Source organism: Drosophila obscura, unplaced genomic scaffold, assembly GCF_018151105.1.
Source record: "Drosophila obscura isolate BZ-5 IFL unplaced genomic scaffold, ASM1815110v1 contig_36, whole genome shotgun sequence".
Lineage (NCBI taxonomy): Eukaryota > Metazoa > Arthropoda > Insecta > Diptera > Drosophilidae > Drosophila > Drosophila obscura.
Window position 1 is genome coordinate 343,269 of NW_024542824.1, and position 20,713 is coordinate 363,981.

At 48.8% G+C, this 20,713-nt stretch overlaps 1 protein-coding gene across 8 annotated transcripts in view; it reads left to right on the forward strand.

Annotated features, from left to right (window-relative positions):
* LOC111081473 (proton-associated sugar transporter A) overlaps positions 1-20,713 on the forward strand; it is a 235,664-nt gene that overhangs the window by 97,714 nt on the left and 117,237 nt on the right. For 4 of the 8 annotated variants that reach the window (XM_041594724.1, XM_041594723.1, XM_041594720.1 and 1 more), the window contains one exon: positions 15,974-16,182. The exons of the other annotated variants lie outside the window; for them this stretch is intronic. In XM_041594724.1, the coding sequence (XP_041450658.1) occupies positions 15,974-16,182 (209 nt within the window). The remainder of the gene's footprint in view (positions 1-15,973; positions 16,183-20,713) is intronic. 8 annotated transcript variants of the gene reach the window in all.

Here is a 20,713-nt window from a genome sequence, read left to right on the forward strand (position 1 = left end):
TCGGTCTATAATCCTTGGGGCTCATATGGCTGCACTTTCCTGCCTTTGGAAGGAAGACAATCCTCGAGGTCCTCCATTGGATAGGGATATAGCCTGTGCTCAGGCAAGCTGAGTATATTGCAGAGAGCCATGGGGTGATCACGTCTTTGGTCACCTGTAGCATGGCTGGGAATATACCGTCTAGTCCAGGTGCTTTTGTACCCGCAAAGAAGTCTATAGCCCATTGGATTTTCTTAGACGATATGAGACCTGTTGGGGGATGCTCTTCCTCAGTTACTAGGTCCTGATGCGTTGTAGCGTCAGCAACCTCGGTGCATCCTGGGAAGTGAGCTTCCATTAGTGCTGTTAGGGCTTCTTCACTGCCCTCAGTCCACTGTCTATCTTCTCGCTTCAGCTGACTCTGTATGGTAGGTTGCTTTGATAGCAGCTTCCGGAGTCTAGCCGTTTCTGGGACTTTCTCGATATTGGAGCAGAAGTTCCTCCACGTGTTTCTTTGTGCCCTGCGTATTTCCTTCTTGTACTCCCTGAGTAGGGTTTTGTATTGCCTCGTTCGCCTGTTTGGCGATTTTGAAGAATTCTTTGAGGTTGTTTCTTTGAAGCGATAAGTCCCGGTTCCACCAGAGTGGTTTGGTCCTCTTTTTCGTTCTCGAGGGTGGGCATGATGCGTGGTACGCATCCAGTAGTTCCTTTGACAGGGTCTCTAGGGACGTTTCTATGTCTTCCGGGGATTTCACTGTGCCCGGGCGAGTCGCGAGCTTCGAAGTAACTGTTTTTTTAAACTTTTCCCAGTTTGTGTTCCGGGGGTTTCTATAAACAGTTATCTTCGGAGAGTGTTTGAATTCGCACTTGAATTGAATGTACTTGTGGTCTGAGAAGGATGGTCTTTCAAGGACTCTCCAGCCAGATACCAAAGTACTCTTTCCCGTTACGAGTGTTAGATCTAGTACGTTGGACGAGATGGGACCTTTGAAGGTGTGTTCCTCCCCTACGTTTGCTACATCTAGGTTAGTTGATAGTATGAAGTCTAGAAGTGACTCACCTCTGTCGTTGATGTCGGGCTTCCCCACACGCTGTGGTGGGCATTGGCGTCTGAAGTTGCTGGTCTTTCGGGCTGGCATCCGCCACCAGACTCCTTAGCTCTTCCGGTGGAGCTGGCCTGTCGTGTGCCATATAGCAGGAAGCGACCATAAGGTGCTTTTCCTCGCTTTCTAGCATCACAGCAGTCAGGTCATCAGTTCTGTAATGAGACAAAAGGTAAGCATGGATGCCCTTCCGTACGAGTACGGCGGTTCTGGTCCTGCTTACCGATTGTGAGTGGAAAAGGTTGTAGTTGGAGGACTTTAGTCCGGCCACAGCGTTGCCAGAGGCAATCCATGGCTCCTGGACCAGAGCTATGTCGACGGGCCCTTGGTCCATGGCGATGAGGAGCTCCGTCGACGCGAGTTTGCTTTTATGGAGGTTGAGCTGCAGCACCCTCACTGACATGGGAGGCCGGCCCAACCACACTCGACGGGTTGACTATTACTGTCAGGTCTCCGTCCTCCTCCTCTTCGGAGTCGTCCAGCGCCATACCCTGAGCGGCCTCCACGATGGACTCCAGACCGAGGTCCTTCTCCACCTCGCCTGCCTGCAGGGTGTGCGTGTCCTTGTCTTCGGGGTGGCGCGTTTTGAGGCGGAGGTATGGCCCACGCCATCTTCCCGAATCTGGGGTACAGCAGATCCTCTGCCTCCTTGCTGATTTGGAGGATCGCACTCTGGGTCCCGTTGGGTAGTGGGCTCCCAATGTGCAGGATCCTCCAGTTCGCCGTTGGCACGTCTGGGTTCTGCCGCTGTAGCAGCCTCAGCGCACGGTCTCCTTGGATTGCGATGGGGAAGAGTACCTTCGCCTTTGGTATGGACGGGATTAGCTCCCTTTCCACAACCTCCAGTCTGGCCCCCTCCCACATCGCCTCCATTTGGCAGACCGTTTGCGTCAGCCACTTGAGTGTGGGGTCGTCCATACATTTCAGTATTTTGACCCCGTTAAGCCACCCAGCACCATCGAACGTGGGCATGGGGGCTGTTGGGTCCTCCTCCATTCTTCCGAACAGCGACTCTACGAGCTGCGCGTGCACCATCTTCCACCGCGCCTCAGTCATCTTGCCGTTCTCATCGCTCCGGTCAATGAGTGCCACGATCAGGTGTCGTTTGGTCCCCTCATTGACCTTCGCCTTGGATTTGGGCTTCTTTGCCGTTTTGGGTGGAGGTCCCACCCCCTTGGGCCCGCGTTGCCGCTTGCTCGCCGGAGTGTCCTTACTGACGCTCTCGGTCGAGCGTTGCCTTTTGGTGGCGAGAATCTCCTCCACCTTGTTGGCAAATTCCCCCTTCGTCGCTTTCATTTGCGCTTCATTTGTGCAAAGTGTGGGCGGCCCTCCTCTACCTTCTGCTCGGCCCAGGCTAGCTTGGACTTCTCCTCTTGGGAGATGTCTTCTCTGCCTTGGAGCCGGCTTCGGATCTTGAGCGCCGCCTTGTATTGGGCCTTAGCCTTCATCCCCTCCCTAGAACGCTTCGGCCCTTCCCTACGCAGGGAGCTGGAACCTGGTTCAGGCGAGCGGAGAAGGCTATCTTCCTCCGTCTTGCTGACCGAGAGCACGCTCTCCAGGTCCGAGTCTGTCTCGACTAAGGCACCTGTGCGGCTCAGCTTGGAGTGAGTCCGTTTTGTGGCAGTGGCATTGCAACTGACATGACCTGCTCCCGCTATATCAGAGGTGTGACCGCTGGCGACACGCAGAGAGGATTGCTCCTCCCCGTGCCCGCCGGTGGTAGCAGTCACGCTTTCCACCGACGTTTGGGTTGACATCCCAACCCGTGTTTGACCGTCTGTCCGCTCCATATTAGGCCCGAAGGTCCATACGTAGTTGATGTTTTTCGGGGGAACCACCCCCTAGCGTTTTATGCCTACCCGCCAGGCACCTCCAGCCATGGCCATGGTTCAGTTCCCCCGATTTTCGGTCGGGAGGACCTGGACCCGGCCTTGGCTAGACACTGCATTACCCCGGACAGGGCAAGCGACAGTGCGTCACCCGATCCGGGATAATGCAGTGCCCATTGCCCGCCCGGCACCCTCGGGGCGGGTTCAGCTGGAGGATTTTCGCCGGCCTCCGAGGGCAATAACAATGGTGCAATTTCTGACTATCACAATTGCCCAATAACACAATATCATATTAAATCAAAATTAATTCAATATTAATTCCAATTCCCTTTTACCATATTCTTACCAGACTCAGCACTTTCTGTACCTTTTGTTACCTATAAATAGAATTTAAGTTTGTTGAATAAAATCAGTATCAGAAACAGTACCATCACTGCCTGTTCACTCATTCTCAACAACTACAATCAACAGAGGCTGTCGCCTTGTCCTCAGACCCTCATTTGCTCGACGTAGGAAACCCTCTCCGCAGTCCAACTGGTTCAAGTTCTAGTTGCGACGACAAATTTGTAAACGGTTTATGTACCGTATGTATACCAAATCACACACACACACAAACACACATTAACAGACTGAGTATGGGTATAAAAGTAGAGTCGCGTCCCAGAAGCGACTCACACGTTCCTTCTCGTTATTTTTTATATTAATTTTATTTCATACATATATACATACACATGTGTCGGTTCATAATAATATTTCCAGTGTATTTTAGTCTGTCGGTTGCTTACGAATCCCCTAAGTTATTGTTCTCAGTGTATTATCACTGAATCCTTTGTACTTCTCTTTTTGTCGTATGACTCATCTCCTTGGTCGAGTTGCAGTTGTTTCTATGACGGCCAAAGCTAAAGGCCACGCCACGAGCTAAACGGAGTAACTCTGTATTGACGTTGTACCTTTGTCAAAATGGCCTATCCTAGCCAGGAAAAGTGGGATCTGTGCCAACTTCTGCTATATCTGTGGAGAAGTTGCGTGTAGTTCTGGAGCTGGCCAAAGTTATGCAGGCGTCGACTACACAGAAGACTGGCGTCACTCTGCCAAAATTTTATCCTGATCCAGTGGGCGCCGACGCACCGCAATGGTGTGTGACCGCTGACATAATTTTATCGGAGAATCCGCTAACTGGCAGTGGGCTCATGGCGGGCAGTGGTTCGTAGTGATTGACCCAACTGTGTTGTGCTGAATATAGTCCGAAAGGCATCACTTTCCGTTGATAGAGGCCTCGGCCTGGTATTGTGAAAGCTGTTGCTTCTCGACTTCCGTTGGCCATTGGAGAGTAGGGGTAGACGTTCCAAGATGTAGTGGATTCTGGGCAGTGGGTACGCGTCCGGGATGGAATGTGCGTTGAGCTGTCAAAAATCCACACACATGCGCCATTTCCCATTCTTTTTACGTACGAGTACGATTGGGGCGCTGTGAGGGCTTCGGGAGGGCTCGAGGAGACCTTCCGTTATCAATTGGTCTACTTGTTCGTCGATGATTCGCATCATGGCCGGGTTTTTAGGATAGTATCGTTGCTTGATGGGTCGATTGTCCCTCATGACGATGCTCGGCGATGTCTGAGGTGCCATGGAGGGTAGCGAACTTCGGTAGCTCTTCGTCCAGAAATGCTTGAATTTGAGGCGCTATGTCGTGTGCTCAAGGATCCGGGGCTGGTTCTGACTCGTCTACGATCTCGGGGTCAAAGTGTTGTTTCGGGGCTTCGGGTAGGATGGTGGTGTCAATCGCGATGGGTGGTTCGATTCTGCGGGAGAGTTCACTGATGTGGGCTACAATGGGTGTGGTATCGACTATGGGTACGATATTTTGGTATGCCGGATGTAGTACTCGTGTTGTACTACAGCCAAAGTGGTACGTGAACAGGCGAGTCGCGATGACGCCTCTGGTATCGCAACAACGACTTGTTTGGGTGACGAAGATTCGGACATGGCTCTAGGCATGGCGCTAAGGGTCATGTCGGTACGCGGAAGGTACTCCAATGGATTGGCGAAGATCTGTGTGGCGTTCAAAATACCGTGATGGCAAGAAGAACGTTAAGACTGGCACGGTCTGTGAGAAGTTCGGCCACGGCTCGCGGCAGCTGGCTTGTGTCCACCCCATACGAGAGCGTGCGTTCTTCGAGCAGTTCAATTAATGATAGAGGGTCATCTTGGCCGTCAAACTGGATTCCCCACTTTCGGATGCGTTCCGCCATTGGTGCGGCGTAGTGGTAGTAGTGCCCTTCCATGGGTTGGTCGATCGCTGGCACGATCCTTGGTAAAGGCGCTGGGTGAATCTCTGTAGCTAGAGACCCTGGAAACGGGGCTGCAATAGTGCGGTATTCGGTGGCTGCGGGGACTCGTAATCCGGTCTTGGGATCCATTTGCCGAGTGTCGGATGGTCCAGGAGAAGTGGGCAGCGGTGACTTGGAGCGTGAACGAGCTCTCCTAGGTGCACCCAGGCGTCTTGCGCGAGTGGCCCGGCGACGAGTGTGGCAAATTTTTTTCGGCGTTCATCGACCGTTCCTTCGCTGCCGAATCGGAATTCTTCGGCGAGGACTTCTAGCTCGTCCCGACGGAGTTTGTGGATCCAGCCGGTGCTGACCCCTGGATTGAGGGGATGGGTCTTTTCCTTGCGCTTTGCTTGGCTTTTCAGCGGCAATGGCGGTGGCGATGGCAGTGGTGATGGAGGTGGGCGGGGGGCATGGTGCTGCACCGACAATGATAACGATGACGACCATGTCAACCATGTCGACCATGTCGATGATGATGGCGACAATGACGTTGGCAATGACGACGACGACGATGATGCTGATGCAGTGGCAATGGCCAATTTTTTGGGAAAGAACCAGGATCTTTGCCAGGAACTGAAAGAGAACTATTAGCTTTCACCACACGTTTGGTTCCTTTAGAGGCTTTAATAGTTTTATTTATTTTTGTGTCGGGTTATTATTATGGCTACTTAGTTAGTTTGTTGGTTGGGCCGCAGCGGTTGACTGCCGATTGACTCCAACGTGTTATTGCTGATGGACTCCCGATCGACTGCCCTTCTCCACGCCAGGCAGTGCCTTTTATGGATCGGCCGGCATCGATTTTCCCACCAATGTCTTACAGCTATCTTATTTCCGAATTATTGACGGTTCTTACATATGTATATATATTTCTGAGTCGATTGCCCGGTAACAGATGGTTACCTAACGCAATCGGCTCCCAGTAAGTGCCCCATCTCCCAGGTGAGGTTATCCATGTGCACCTGTACCGTGGGAACGGAATTTGGCTGATTAATATTTTTAGGAAATATTTATTTATTGAATATTGTTGGCAAGACTTATTACGTAAACTCCTGGCTACTGGTCTCCTGGTGCTGAGTCTTCGTTTTGGGTGTCGGCCTCATCGCTTGGGCGTAGCGTGGGTTGCTTCTACTATTTGTGGCGAACCATGCGATCCATCCAAAAATTCCACTCTGTCACTCTGAGTCCCCAGGACGTCCGGGTATAGTGATACTTCTCCATTTCTTTGTAGACGCGGCGGGCGTAAGGTTCTTTTTCCTCGGCCGGTCTCCTCGGGTCTGTTTTCCTCTTTTGTGTACCTTGTCCGGTCTGGGTGCTGGGATCGTCCTCCGGGTCCCGTGTTGATCCTCAGGTCCCGAAGTGGGCTGGCTGGTGTCCTGCCGGCCTGCGGGTAAACAGCGGTGGGCCGTTCCGTCCGGATGGTGTTGCCTTCGGTGTCGGGGCGGGTGGCCATTCCTCGGCGTTGTGTGGCCGTGGGGAGAAAGAAGGCATGGCCGGCCTTTGGGAGGTGTTGGCGTTGGTTGTTCTCGACCTCGGTGGAGGTGACCACAGATTCTCCCGCCGGAATCGTGTGTACCTGGGGTCCGGTGTCGGCTCCTCCTCGTCTTGTCTAGCGTTAGGTTAGGTTAGGTTTATAGGGCTGCTCGCCTGAAGTCGAGGTCACTCGGAGGCAAGTCTGCCCATTGTGATGCCCACACTCGTCACGGGATATTGTCCGGTGCCTAGGGAGGTTTCGCGAGTCATCCCGAGGCCTCTATAAAGAGCACCAGTTTCTCTAGAGGCATGTTTGCCAGGCTGTCCAGATCTTCGTAGAAGGCGCCACCGAGTATTCGGTGACGCCTCCCCATGAGTGCAGGACAGTTGCAGAGAAGGTGCTGGATGCTCTCTATTTCCTCCTCGTCCCTGCAGCTGCGGCAGAAGTCATGGTGGGGCAGTCTGTACCTTGTGGCCATGCGGCCGATGACACAGTGCCCCGTTATAACTCCCGTCAGTGTTCGCACCCGACTTTTCCTGAAGCTTAGGAGAGTCTTGGTGCGTTTAAGGTCATAGTGGGGCCAGAGTGAGCGAGAGATCTCACAGTTGGGTGTGGTGTTCCACCTCCTGTCCGATCTCGTTCTGCGAGATGATGTCTCGTAGTGGTCTCCTTATGTCGCTGACTGCGTCCGCCATTGGCTTGGCCGATCCAGTTCTGATCTGGTTTAGTGCGTCCACCGTATCACGTACGAGTCTGTTTGTGGTCTTGCAGGATACCAGGGCTTTGATGGCAGCTTGACTGTCAACGCAGATTGCTATGTTCCTCGGAGGTATCTCCAAGGTATATACCAACTTTGCCGCTTGCCATACTGCATATATCTCCGCCTGGAATACACTGCACCAGTCTGGTAGTCTTAGGGATAAGTTGGTTGCTAGTTCTTCGGAGAAGATTCCAGCTCCTGTCCCTTCGGCCGTCTTTGACCCGTCGGTGAAAATGGAGAGCTCGTTCTGCCCCAGGACAGTGTTACTCTTCCATTTCTCCCTATCCGGTATGTGTCCTTTAAAGTTTCTTTTCCATGAGAACTCTGAGACACAGTAGTCACTCCACCTGGCGGTTCCACTATCTTCCATACGGAGTATAGTTGCGTGGCCATAAGGCGATGGCTTGAAGAACTGCGCGGCTAATAGCCTAGCGGCACTTGTCTCAGCCTTGCACTTAAGATGAAGGTCTATCGGTTCCAGGCCTAACATGGTGTCCAGAGCTGCCTGTGGGGTGGATTTGAGAGATCCGGTGACCCCAAGGCATGCTGTCCGTTGGACTCTACGGAGGTTCTCCAGGTGGGATTTGGTGTTAACCGCTTCCCACCATACCATGACTCCGTATGTCAGGATGGGTCTTATTACCGCTGTATACATCCAATGGATGATGTGCGGCTGTAAGCCCCATGTTCGTCCAAAAGTCTTCCTACAGGTGTAGAAAGCTGCCATTGCCTTTTTCTTCCTTTCCTCCGTGTTTCTCTTCCAGGAGAGTTTGGAGTCAAGGATGACAGCAAGATACTTGGCTTCGCTCGATAGCTCGAGTGTCGTTCCACCGATTGCTGGTAGTTTGAAACTCTTCGTGAGAACAGCACCAGTTCTGTTTTTTGAGGATTGACCCCCAAACCGTTCTGGCGTGCCCAGCTGGCGGTAGTGCCCAGTGCAGATTCTAGAAGGTCACTGATTGTGGGCAGAAATTTACCCGTTACCAGTATTACTAGATCGTCTGCATAGGCTGTAACCTTATATCCGCTCCTCCCCAGCTGAAGAAGGAGGTCGTTGAGGACCAGGTTCCACAGGAGAGGGGATATAACTCCCCCTTGCGGAGTACCTCGTGTGACCGTCTTTCTTGACGAGGAGGAGCCTAGATTGGCGCTTATCGTTCTGCTCCTGAGAACGCTGTCTAGCCATCCGGTTACCGTCGGGTGTGTACCAATCTTGGCCAGTGCATCCGTTATTGACTCGATCCTGACGTTGTTGAAGGCCCCTTCTATATCTAGAAAGGCCGCCAAGGCATATTCCTTATAGCTTAGATTCTTTTCGATATGCCCAACAACTTCGTGTAGTGCGGTCTCAAATGATCTACCTTTGAGGTAGGCGTGCTGAGCTCCACTGAACACTTGTTTGTCTAGCTTGGTTCTTATATATAGATCCATTAGTCGCTCCATCGTTTTAAGCAAAAATGACGACAGACTGATGGGTCTGTAGTCCTTTGGGGAGATGTGGTTTATCTTCCCGGCCTTGGGGATGAAGACCACTCTCACCTCCCTCCACCCATGGGGGACGTACCCAGTTAGGAGGCATCCTTCGAATATTTTCTTCAGCCATGGTAGTAGGTGCAGGCAAGTTGCTTGCAGCATGGCTGGTCGGATATCATCCGGTCCCGGTGACTTGTAGGGACTGAATGATTTAATGGACCAGATAATCTTGTCTGGTGCCATTATATTTCGTATGAGATCCTCGATTTCCTCTCCTGGATGATCCTCAGTGTCGTTGGTGGCGTTGGATTCGTCACCGGTGACATCTGAGCAACCCGGGAAGTGAGTACTCATGAGGAGCTCCAGGGATTCTTGGCTGCTCTCTGCGAAGGTACCGTCCTGGCTGCGGAGCAGGCCTGGTGTGGTGGGTGCCTTCGACAGTACGCGTCGAAGCCTTGAGGCCTCAGTGGTACCATCTATGGCATCGCAGAAGGCTGCCCATGATTCCCTTTTCGCCCTCCTACAGGTGTTTTTGTAGGTATTGAAGCTGCGGCGATACTCGTCCCAACTTTCCTGTGTGTTTGTCACTTTTGCTTTATTGAAGAGTTTCCTCGATTCCTTTCTGACTTCGCTCAACTCCCGTGTCCACCACGGGTTGTGATTGGACTTTGGGGGTCGGCTGATCAGGCAGGATTTGAGAAACGCCATCTGTAGAGCATTAGTGACGGTCTGCGTAGCTTTCTCTAGTGCTTCCGTTTGAATTATGTCCCCTTCCGGTGGGTTAGGCAGCACCTTCTGTACGGTTGCGGAGAAGCGGTTCCAGTCTGTCCGCTTGGGATTGCGGTAGGCCTTGGGCCTCTCCTTGTTCCATTTGATGCTGTACACTATCCTGTAGTATGCATACATAGGCAATACCCACTGTACCAAGTGTACTTAAGGGGAACACACTGTAACACTTTGTTGCAGTGTTTATGTAATTAAAAGTCCCAGGCATAACTTGAGCTATCGTATTACGATCGCCCAAGAATGCCTCGAGCGACATAAGTGCAGCGTCAACATATTCCCATGACTTGACGGCACATGCATACACATACATTTACATATTCCCTCGCGCCCTCGCTGTCAGCAGCGCTGGGCATATGCACATATACACATGTATATATATGAAATAAATAAATGCGGCCGCTCCGCTGCCGGCGTTGCTGGCGGCTCAGCTACGCTGGCCCTCAGCCAAGTAGAATTTAAGAAACATACAAAAGATCATTCAATAAAATTATATCAGAAATGACGGATGTCTTTTCTTTAAAATCCCTATCTCTGGAAGATAATACAATCTTGTAGTGGTCCGAAAAGGAACACTCACTGGACACGTGCCAGTCATCGATGGTAAGGGAGTCGCTATTCGAGGCCAGTGTTATATCTATAACCTCTGCACGGTTCCTGTTGCGGAAGGTGGGGTGGTCTCCCCGGTTGCAACAAGATTTGTGGACAGAATGTACTCGAACAGCGACTCTCCTCTAGAATTTGTGCCCGTACTTCCCCAGAGGGAGTGATGGGCATTCGCGTCACAGCCTAAGACAATATCAAGTCCCTCCCTCCGCGCTTGGTGGATCAGGGCCCTGACATCCTCCGAGGGTGGAAGACCCTCGTACGGCAGGTATGCAGAGGCTAGGTATAGGTTTTTCCCGTCCTCCCTCTCACATAGTGCCACCGTTAGGTCCGGAGTGCTGTACCTGGAAGTAAACAGAACATAAAGCTCGTTCCTTACCACGATACAGGTTCTTGGCTTACCCGCGGGGTGTGGCGTGAGAAGGCGGTATCCGCGACCGTAAAGTCCCCGAACTCTTCACTTACGATCCAGGGCTCTTGGATGAGGGCCACGTCCACCGCCTTCTCCTCCATAAACCGCAGCAGGTCCGCCGATGGTACACTTGAGTGATGCAGATTAATCTGCACCACCTTCATGCTATTCAGCGGACCTGGGGTGTCGCGGTACTGCTACCGCCAGGGTGCCCATACCAAAGGATATGCGGCAGTCCGTTGCAAGGAGTTTGGCCAGGCTTTCTTGACCAATGCTGATCCAGAGTTCCTTGCCGTTCCCCTTGTCTCGCGCTATCGATCTTGTGATGGTCCAGTCAGATGTCTCCAGGATCCGGTTCTGTGCCTTGATCAGAACGAGTGTGTCCTCATCCGCCTTAATCGGGGGAGGAATCCATACCTTCATGATCGTTCTCCTGGGAATCTGATCCGTCGGGACCACGCGGAGTGCCGCTCCTGGCCAAAGTTCACCAAAACCTTGGACCGTGGTTTTGAGAAACTCAAGAGTTTCTGCATTGCCACAGGCCACTACTTTGGCTCCCTTATACCACTTGATACCCTTGAACTCGCAGACAAACGGGTTATCTGCGCGCACAATGGCATCCTTCATGGCGGTCAGGATCTCCGATTCTGCCTTCAGCCAATTGACGTCCGATATCTTCCCCTCTGGGTGACTTTGGTCGATGATGGCTACCTGCAGCTCGGCCGGTGATCCTAGGCTGGCCAGAATGTCATCTGGTTTCGCCTTCTTCGACTCGGAAGCTTTTGTGGAGTCGTCCGTTCTCTGTCGCTTGAACCTTGGCTCTCGACCAGTCGGTTCCACCGGTGCCTTCTGTACAGAGGGCGTTGGTGGTGCCTTGGCACTCGCCGTGTTCTGCGTCAGAGGTGTGGTCTTCCCCCTCTGCTTCCCGGACAACTTTTTCCCCTTTCTCCCTCGCGCGTTCGCAGACGATGACTTTGAGGGTTGGTCCACCTTCGTCTTCGTACCAGCTGATGCTGACGCTGAAGTCGACGGTTTGGGGTCCTCAGTCACCGCCGCGTGTGCGCTTGGGGGGGCTTTGTCTCCGTTGGTAGGAGCGACTCCGTTAAGCCGCTTGTACCTCCGCACGTTTTGCTCGTGCTTCTTCTTGAGGCTCCTTTCCCTCGCGGTCAGCGTATCGGGGGGTCTTTGGCTAATACCACGGAGGTATTTTGCCGATGCCCTGTATCCCGACAGCCGTTTGCGTAGGGTCTTAGCCTCCGTCTTCTCATCCGTCACAGGTAGTGGACCCGAGTCGACCTGGATGTTGGGAGCCGTGACTTGTGGCTCCGCCTTCTGCGGCTCCTCGTTGTATCCGAGTCGAGAGAAGGCGGTAGCCAACTCTGCCTCCGACACTGAGGGACCAGTGAAGACTAAGCTTCCGTCTGTGGTTCCCGGTTCCAGATCCTCTATCGTCCCTTTCTGTCTGCGGATCCTTCTGTTGCTTGTGGCATTACGCGATTTGGCAGCCAAGCACTCCACTGCCATCTCGGGTTTCCTGCAGTCACAGCATATCGACGCCGGGGGGCCTGAGCTCGCACCCCCAATCACCGCCGGTACTGGGTCTCCGACTCCCTGCACCATAACTGTTTTTTCGTTATCGGACATTCCCCCATAACGGATGCGTTTTATCCCTACCGCCAGGGTGAACTACTTTTAGCTTCGGCGCTCCTCCATGACCTGCCCGGCTTGGGTGGCCCTTCTGGCAGCATTACGCTACCGCCGGTAAAGTTCCTGGGTTCCTTACGCTTACTAAGCCCCCCCATCGCGGCAAGATGGTAGTTCTCCGAGGGGGTTCTCTAGCGTTGGTGGTGGTTTTTTCTGACTCTTCGTCAGATGAGAGTACGATGATATCTTCCTCGTCGTTGTTGAAACGATCCATGTTGATGATTGCCGTCTTTCGTCCCTGGTATGCGCGGCAGCACTGATGGGCACTACCGTTTCGCATACCGTTGATACCTCGGTCTTATGCCTGCCGTCAGTCGAGCGGTGGGCAGAAGCCGTGGTCAGCGTTTTTGGGTGGACGTCTACTTGTTGGGTACGGGAGTGATCCGCGTTCCCTGGCCCGGTGGTCGTGGGGCTGGACCTACTCGGGTGGCCGCGTCTGGTTGCTTCCGAGCTTCGGGGGGCCTGTTAATTCCCACAGGGGTGGTTGGCACGTGGTTGTTGTCGGTTTCATGGGCTGCGGCCTCTGGGTCTGTGGGCGTCGCTTTGCATCGGTCTTGGGTTCCCAGTCGGCAACGTAGGATCCAGATGACGCAGAGTGGAAATGCGATGCTTACCGTGAGAATATATGTGGTGGCACTCCTCACCGTCAGCACTTCTTGTAGGTGGCCGATATGTTTGAGATTCTTCAGGCTGAGTTCCCTCAAGAAGGGTAGACTCAGTTGTTCTCGGTGCGACGTCACATTCACCTGTGTCATCGCGGACACCACGGCATTTCGTTTCGAGTCCCCTAGATGGTTTACGTACCAGGTCCCATTTAGCGCGAACCAGTGGGAATACGTCACAAGATAGGTCCCAAAGCTGTTCTGTAATTCGGTAGTAATTACTTTGGTCATCCGATTGACGGCCTGTTCTGTTTGGACCACATATTCTTCGTAAGAGGTTACATTTGTCGTGTGACGTATGTATCCGTAGCTATCCCAGATGACGGCATCTCCATCCACTATGGGGATGTAGTCGGCATTCGTATAGTTATGTAGTCTGACGAGCGCCTGGGCCGACGCGATCAGGGTGATAAAAATCCAGGTGGTGTCCATATTGTATTGGCTGCAGCTCGTTGAAGGATATTCGTTGGCGTTGGTAGGCTGATGGCTAGCTGCTGTTCTTGTAGATGTTGGAGGTACTTCGGCGGGAGCGTCGAGTTAACGTTGGGTTCTTCCGATCGAATTGCAAATCGACTGCAAATCTGTGGTCACCATCACTGAGGTCGAGAACAACCAACGCCAACAACTCCCCAAGGCCGGCCACGCCTTCTTTCTCCCCACGACCGCACAACGCCGAGGAATGGCCACCCGCCCCGACTCCGAAGGCAACACCATCCGGACGGAACGGCCCACCGCTGTTTACCCGCAGGCCGGCAGGACACCAGCCAGCCCACTTCGGGACCAAAACGGGACCCGGAGGACGATCCCCGCACTTAGACCGGACAAGGTACACAAAAGAGGAAAACAGACCCGAGGGGACCGGCCGAGGAAGAAGAACGGTACGCCCGCCGCGTCTACAAAGAAATGGAGAAATATCACTATACCGGGACTCCCTGGGGACTCAGAGTGACAGAGCTGTAAGACATTGGTGGGAAAATCGATGCCGGCAGATCCCTAAAAGGCACTGCCTGGCGTGGAGACGGGCAGTCGATCGGGAGTCCATCAGCAATAACACGTCGCAGTCAATCGGCAGTCAACCGCCGCGGCCCAAAAAACAAACTATCTAAGTAGCCATAATAATAGCCCGTCACAAATAAATAAAACTATTAAAAACTCTAAAGGAACCAAAAGTGTGGTGAATAGCTAATCGTTCTCTTTCAGTTCCTGGCCAAGTTCCTGGTTCTTTCCCGATAAAGTCCTTGTGAATTACAAATATCTTCTGATTCAGGATCCCTGGACGGACTGATGCATATCTCAGCCTGAGACTTTTTATACCCGTACTCAAAAAAGAGTTAAGGGGTAAGATTTGTGGTACGAGTGGATGTGTGCAACGCAGAGAAGGAAGCGTTTCCGACCCCTTAAAGTATATATATTCTTTATCAGCATCAATAGCCGAGTCGATATAGCCATGTCTGTCTGTCCGTCTGTCTGTCTGTCCGTCTTGTTGAGCTCCTAGATCTCAGAGACTGTAAGAGCTAGGGCAACCAAATTTGGTTTCTAGGCTCATGTGATATCACACTAATACAAGTGTATTTCAAAATTTCGCCCCGCCCCCTTCCGACACCATAAACGACGAAAATCTGTGGCAGGCATAATTTTAAAGATACGATAAAACTAAAAACGCAGTATCGTAGAGAATGCCATATCTACCAGATTGCCGAATCTGAATTAGATCGGATCATAATTATAGCCAGAATGAAGAAATTAATTTTCTGTTGGTTTTTCCGCCCCCTCCTCCCAGAGACTCGCTACTCATTCTCTTTCTCGCTCGCACACTCTGCCTCGTTCAGTGCGCGAGCAACCCCTAGCGGAGGAGATGTAGTATCTAAATGGTGCATGTAGAATCTACATGCGAGATGTAAAATGTACATTATAGATGTAGTTAACAGATGTAGCAAAAAAATTTAAAAGCGACTCAAACGTTCCTTCTCGTTTAATGTTTTATTCAGCACATTGCAAATCTTATGCACTAGTTTTATTAATGAAAATGCGCTTGAAATATTTTTTCACTCCGTACAAGATAAACAATTGCAAAATAATATTGAAATTCTTAAGGAAGGTTTCAATGTGTTACTTTTGTTTGATAAATGTGAAATCATAATAACCAAATCTGTAAATGTTTGTGCAGCTTACGAAATGCCAATTAGTCTATTTAGCTGATTATAAAAATGGTTCGGACCCACTCTGTGTAGATTTTAGAGAGCTGAACGCAAGCGCGGTTTCTGCCAGGTATCCCTTAACACTCATCGATGACCAGATTGTCGCTTGATTTGAACAATGCGCCATCCGTTTTCTAGAGTACCGTCATCAAAGCGTTAGTGTTTACATGGATGATTTTCACCTACCATTGAGTGGATATTTTGGATATCTTGAATCGGGGTGGGTTCTTGTTCAACATTTCGATGTAGAGTTTTCTTAAAACAAATGTGAGAGCTGGAGAGATAAGGCCGAATCCGGGTAAAATCATTGCCTTGAACTCCCTAACGCCCGAACAGTTGGAGAAAATTCATCGGTTTGGTTTCATATTTTCGTAAATTTGTGCCTAGATTTTCACAAATGATGGCTTCATCAAGATTCCAAGCTTAAAGCTGTCTAAGCTTTCCGATCATAATTATCTTATTATCTCCAGCAATGTAGTAGAGTAAGAGAAACATAATAACATTTACCGTTCCTTTACAATTACATTACGTTTAGCATGCATTCTCCTTTCTCTCATGTAAAGCTTACATAGCCCATGTAGACCTTAGCTATAAATACGGTCCTGTGGCAAAATAAAGATCACTCAAGAGTAATCTCTCGCCTTTATCATATTTCGATCCTGCCTAGTCCGGCAACGAAAAAAACAACCTCAGCCTAATAGGGCAACATATCCTGCCTACTATGGCACAAGGATGACCACAAGCCATCCCACAGCAGCAGGACCCAAGCCACTCTTTATAGAGGATTACAAGGCACGCCAACCCGGTGCACAACAAGCCCTAGCCAGAAAAAGCATTGAAGAAGGGCGGCTGACCACAATACCCAGTACAACTAAGGTAAGGTGAAAATTTGAAATACACTTGTAGCAGTAGCAGCTCTTATAGTCTCTGAGATCTAGGCGCTCATCGAGACGGACGGACAGACAGACATGGCTATATCGACTCGGCTATTGATGCTGATAAAGAGTATATATACTTTATAGGGTCGGAAACGTTTCCTTCTCTGCGTTACACACATCCATTTTTACCACAAATCTAATACTCCTCTAATACTCCGTGAATTAAAAAATATGAGAAACAACAGCAAAATAACCGAATACACTAGCGGCAGAAGCTTTGCAAAAGAAAAAAAAACTCATAGCATAAAACGAAATAGGACGAAAAACAAACAAGCAAACCCACATGCACATATATAGAACAACATGCACTGCACTAAGAGCTTATACCAAGAAAAACAAGATAAGAAACATACACACAAACACAAAAAACATACTCGCATAAGAAGCTTACCTAAAATTAAGCGTAGCCAATATCAAAGTTTAGAACTTAACGCCCAAAATTCATATTCAAATTGTATGACTGTTGATCTTCATCAGTAGCGTTGTTTTGTGATATTTTTATTAACGAGACGATGGTTGTTCAGATTAAATATGGTTTATTGTTGTAAACAGTAAAAAAGGCGATACAAAGGCGAAGGGATAGCGAAAGGTCCGAGTTAGGTTGATGACGAGTCGGTTGGAGAGTTAGCTGGATTCAAGACGGGGTTAGATTGTAGACGCGGTGGTCGGTACAACACGGTGTCGGATTGAAAGGCTCGATTCCAAGACGATGTGCAGTGGTTGCTAGATCCAGACTGAATCAAAGGGCGGGCGGGTCGCGGGGAATTCGGGCCCGTGATCTAATTCAAGCGAGAGAGCGACAGATCGAAAGAGTGATAACAAAGCAAAGGAAAGAAAGGAAAAAAGAAGAGGCGAAAGAGAACGGCTGCATAGGCTGCTGCCGGGCGGGAGCATGAATGCGTGCATAAGTTTGTAGGTAGATGACAATTTAGTACAGTGGGCAGTGCAAAAAACGAACAATAATAAGGATTTACTCTTCTGCTGCACTACTGGCTATGATCTACGGATTATTTGTCTGCGTAACAAAACAGGTACATATGTATGGTTAGTTTTGTCGGATGCCTGGGTTTCGAGCTGCAGTTATTTGTTCGTTTAGGCGAATTTTCAACTCTTTATAGACAGGACAACCTCTATAGTTGGCAGTATTGTTTCCCCACAGTTGCTTTATTTTTTGGTAGATGGGTCCTCCTTATTTACGGGGCAGGCCTCAGTGAGATGGACATCCCCACAGGCAACGCTGACTGTCCGTAGAGTGAAATAAGTTTTCGTGTGCATTGGACGGGTCCATTTCGTTTTTGCAGTTCCTCAACGGTGATCGTACGGTGCAGCAGATATTGAAGCTTGTAGATTGGGTAAACTTAATTTTTACTTATATGCGTACTGTCAGGTGTCAGTTGTACCTTGAACATTGGCTGGGGAGTTTAATTCTATTTATTACGTTCATAGCCATTTTGACTTCGAAACACTTTATCGTTAAGTCCATTTGTTATCTCATTTATTGGGACTGTTGGTTCGATTCTTTTGATAACTACTTTTAATCATTCGCTACTTTTAATTTGGTAGGTGTAGTAATTAATTTTTGTATTTTCAAGGTATTTCGCCACTGCACTATGGGGAAAAAGTAAAAAATGTTGGCATTTATTCTAAAAATAAAGCTAGACCTCTACAAATTTGCACAAATGCTCGTTAGACTAAAGTAGAATTCCGGAAAAAAAATGTTGTCTTTTGGACCACTCCTTCTTTCCCAATACTAACATCCATTTATGTCGTAATTACACTACTCGACAAAATCGAACTTTTTTTTTCCTCAAGGATCCAAACCGACTTTTTCTGATAGATATGGGGATTTAAAATTTTTTAAAGAATTATGGTTTTTTTTCTATGGCAGAACTTTTTTTTGAAGAATTTTTGAAGTCTGGTATTTTTTTTTAAGCTTTTTTTAGAGGTAGCGCTTGTTGTTTTCACATAGCTCTAGTAACTTACGTCTAGTTGTAAAGAACTTTGCTATTTTGAAAAAATAATTAAAACAGCTAGAAGTTAAGCCCAAATACTTTGTGATTTCAGCTTACCGTCTGGGAAATAAAAAGCATTGAAATGCAAAAATGATGATTTTTGTGCGGTATTTGTTACGAAATTTTGACTTTAAAAACTCAGGAAAAGTCGAAAAAAAAATTATATCTTGTGTCCTCTATTTTTTTGTGTATAGGTGCGTTAATTTGGCGTCGTTTAAGGTATCGCTCATTAAAATCTATGGAGAGACTTTGGAGCTAAAATTCGTTAACTAAACCTAAAATAAGGAAAAAATGAACAAAAAATACCTTTTGGAAGGTTGCGAGCTCAACTGCCCATTGGGAATTGGGATCGCGATCAGGACCCAAATGTACAACCCTTGTTCGTTTGCTTTGTTCCCAATTGGCAGTTGGGCTCGCAACCTTCCAAAAGGTATTTTTTGTTCATTTTTTCCATATTTTAGGTTTGGTTAACGAATTTTAGCTCCAAAGTCTCTCCATAGATTTTAATGAGCGATACCTTAAACGACGCCAAATTAACGCACCTATACACAAAAAAATAGAGGACACAAGATATAATTTTTTTTCGACTTTTCCTGAGTTTTTAAAGTCAAAATTTCGTAACAAATACCGCACAAAAATCATCATTTTTGCATTTCAATGCTTTTTATTTCCCAGACGGTAAGCTGAAATCACAAAGTATTTGGGCTTAACTTCTAGCTGTTTTAATTATCTTTTCAAAATAGCAAAGTTCTTTACAACCAGACGTAAGTTACTAGAGCTATGTGAAAACAACAAGCGCTACCTCTAAAAAAAGCTTAAAAAAAAATACCAGTTTTCAAAAATTCTTCAAAAAAAAGTCCTGCCATAGAAAAAAAAAAAATATCATCAAACCATTTCTAAGCCCCAAATCTTTAAGAAAAAGTTCGTTTTGTTCCTTGAGGAAAAATCGTGTTGACTAGTGTTATTAAACAAAATTGGTATAAATCATTTGTTCGGAGTAGACCGGCCTATAATTTCATATATACATATCATTAAGTAAATGCCACCCAGCATAATTTTTTTTTTTACTTTGTTTTGTAATGTTCTATCGCTCTGTTAGCTCTCTCGCGCTAAAGCTTGCACTCTTGCTGAGCTTTTGGCTGCTGCTGCAGTTTTTGAGCGCTGATGGAAGTAGTGGAGCTCTGACCACAAACAGACATTAAACATACAATATATATAGAAAGCCAATTTCTTCGTTTGTTATATATATATTCGTCAAGGTGATATAATTCGATATCCTCCTCTAAACATGTTGGTGAACCCGACGTGATTGGAGCCTGTACCACGGTCTAAAATATTAAAATTGCCTATATCGTTCAGGAAATTGATTATTCGCGATCCAGCTGTTTGTGCACGGTGCCAAACACACAAAACACACACATTTAAGCGCAAGCAAATACAAATCAGTGATTTCTACATCGTGTAACTACCAGCAGTTGGCTGTAGTTCGGTGAAAGGTTCGCGTTTAAAAATCCTATATACATTTATATGTACATATATATAAATTATCTTTAATGGATGTTAGTCCGAGCTGCGGTCCGGTGCGTAGGCTCCGGCGGCAGCGATCGGCTTCCGGTGGCCCGCTCTGGTAGCGGGGGGAGGTGGCTTGATGGCGGTGTTGGTCCGAGCTGCGGCTCCGGCGGCAGCGATCGGATTCCTGTGTCCCGCTCTCGTAGCGGGGGGCGGTGGTTTCCGTTTGGCAACTCTGTCTTCTTATGGAGATTACGTTGAGAGGGTGACTGCCCTCTATTTCGCTGGCCCTTAAGGCTCAACGATATAATCAAGCTAATAAATGTTTTACGACTTGTGTCGGAGCAGAAGTGAACGATCCGTTCGTTTATTTGTAAAATCTTAAACTAAACTTAACTCCCGGATCCCCCGCTCGCGAACCATTCATGCAAGAATGGAATTCGCTGACCACAGCACATCCGCCAGAATCAGGCGACGGCCGTTGGCCAATGGAGTGAGGGACGGCCCACAACAGCGTCAGTGCTGTGTCAGCTTTCTGAACTGTGCGCTGCAAGATGTTATGTGTGGGGTGGCGCAAGATGATGAAGTTAAGGGGGTGCGATAACTTGTAATATGTGTTAACTTATATATGGACATCGGTCTCATAGATGCGTGCAAGCACCCCGCCCAGAAACTGTTTTTTTTTGTTGCGCGTGTGTTAGAAGGGCAAGCGAAGTGCAAAGTCCTGAGAAGCTAAGGAAAAATAAGAATTAAAATCGAACCGTTGGTTTTTCGTCGCTTGTAACAGGGTGTCATATTTTGCCTTTAAAAACTTAAGTAGTGCCTCTGATTTCTGTGCGAACTACTTGTGACGCGAACAAAATGGCAGAAAACCATTGGTCATGCTTTGCCTGCTGCCCCTAGTGAAGTAGATTTTTACAGAGCCAAGGCGAAGTCGATCCAGCGTTA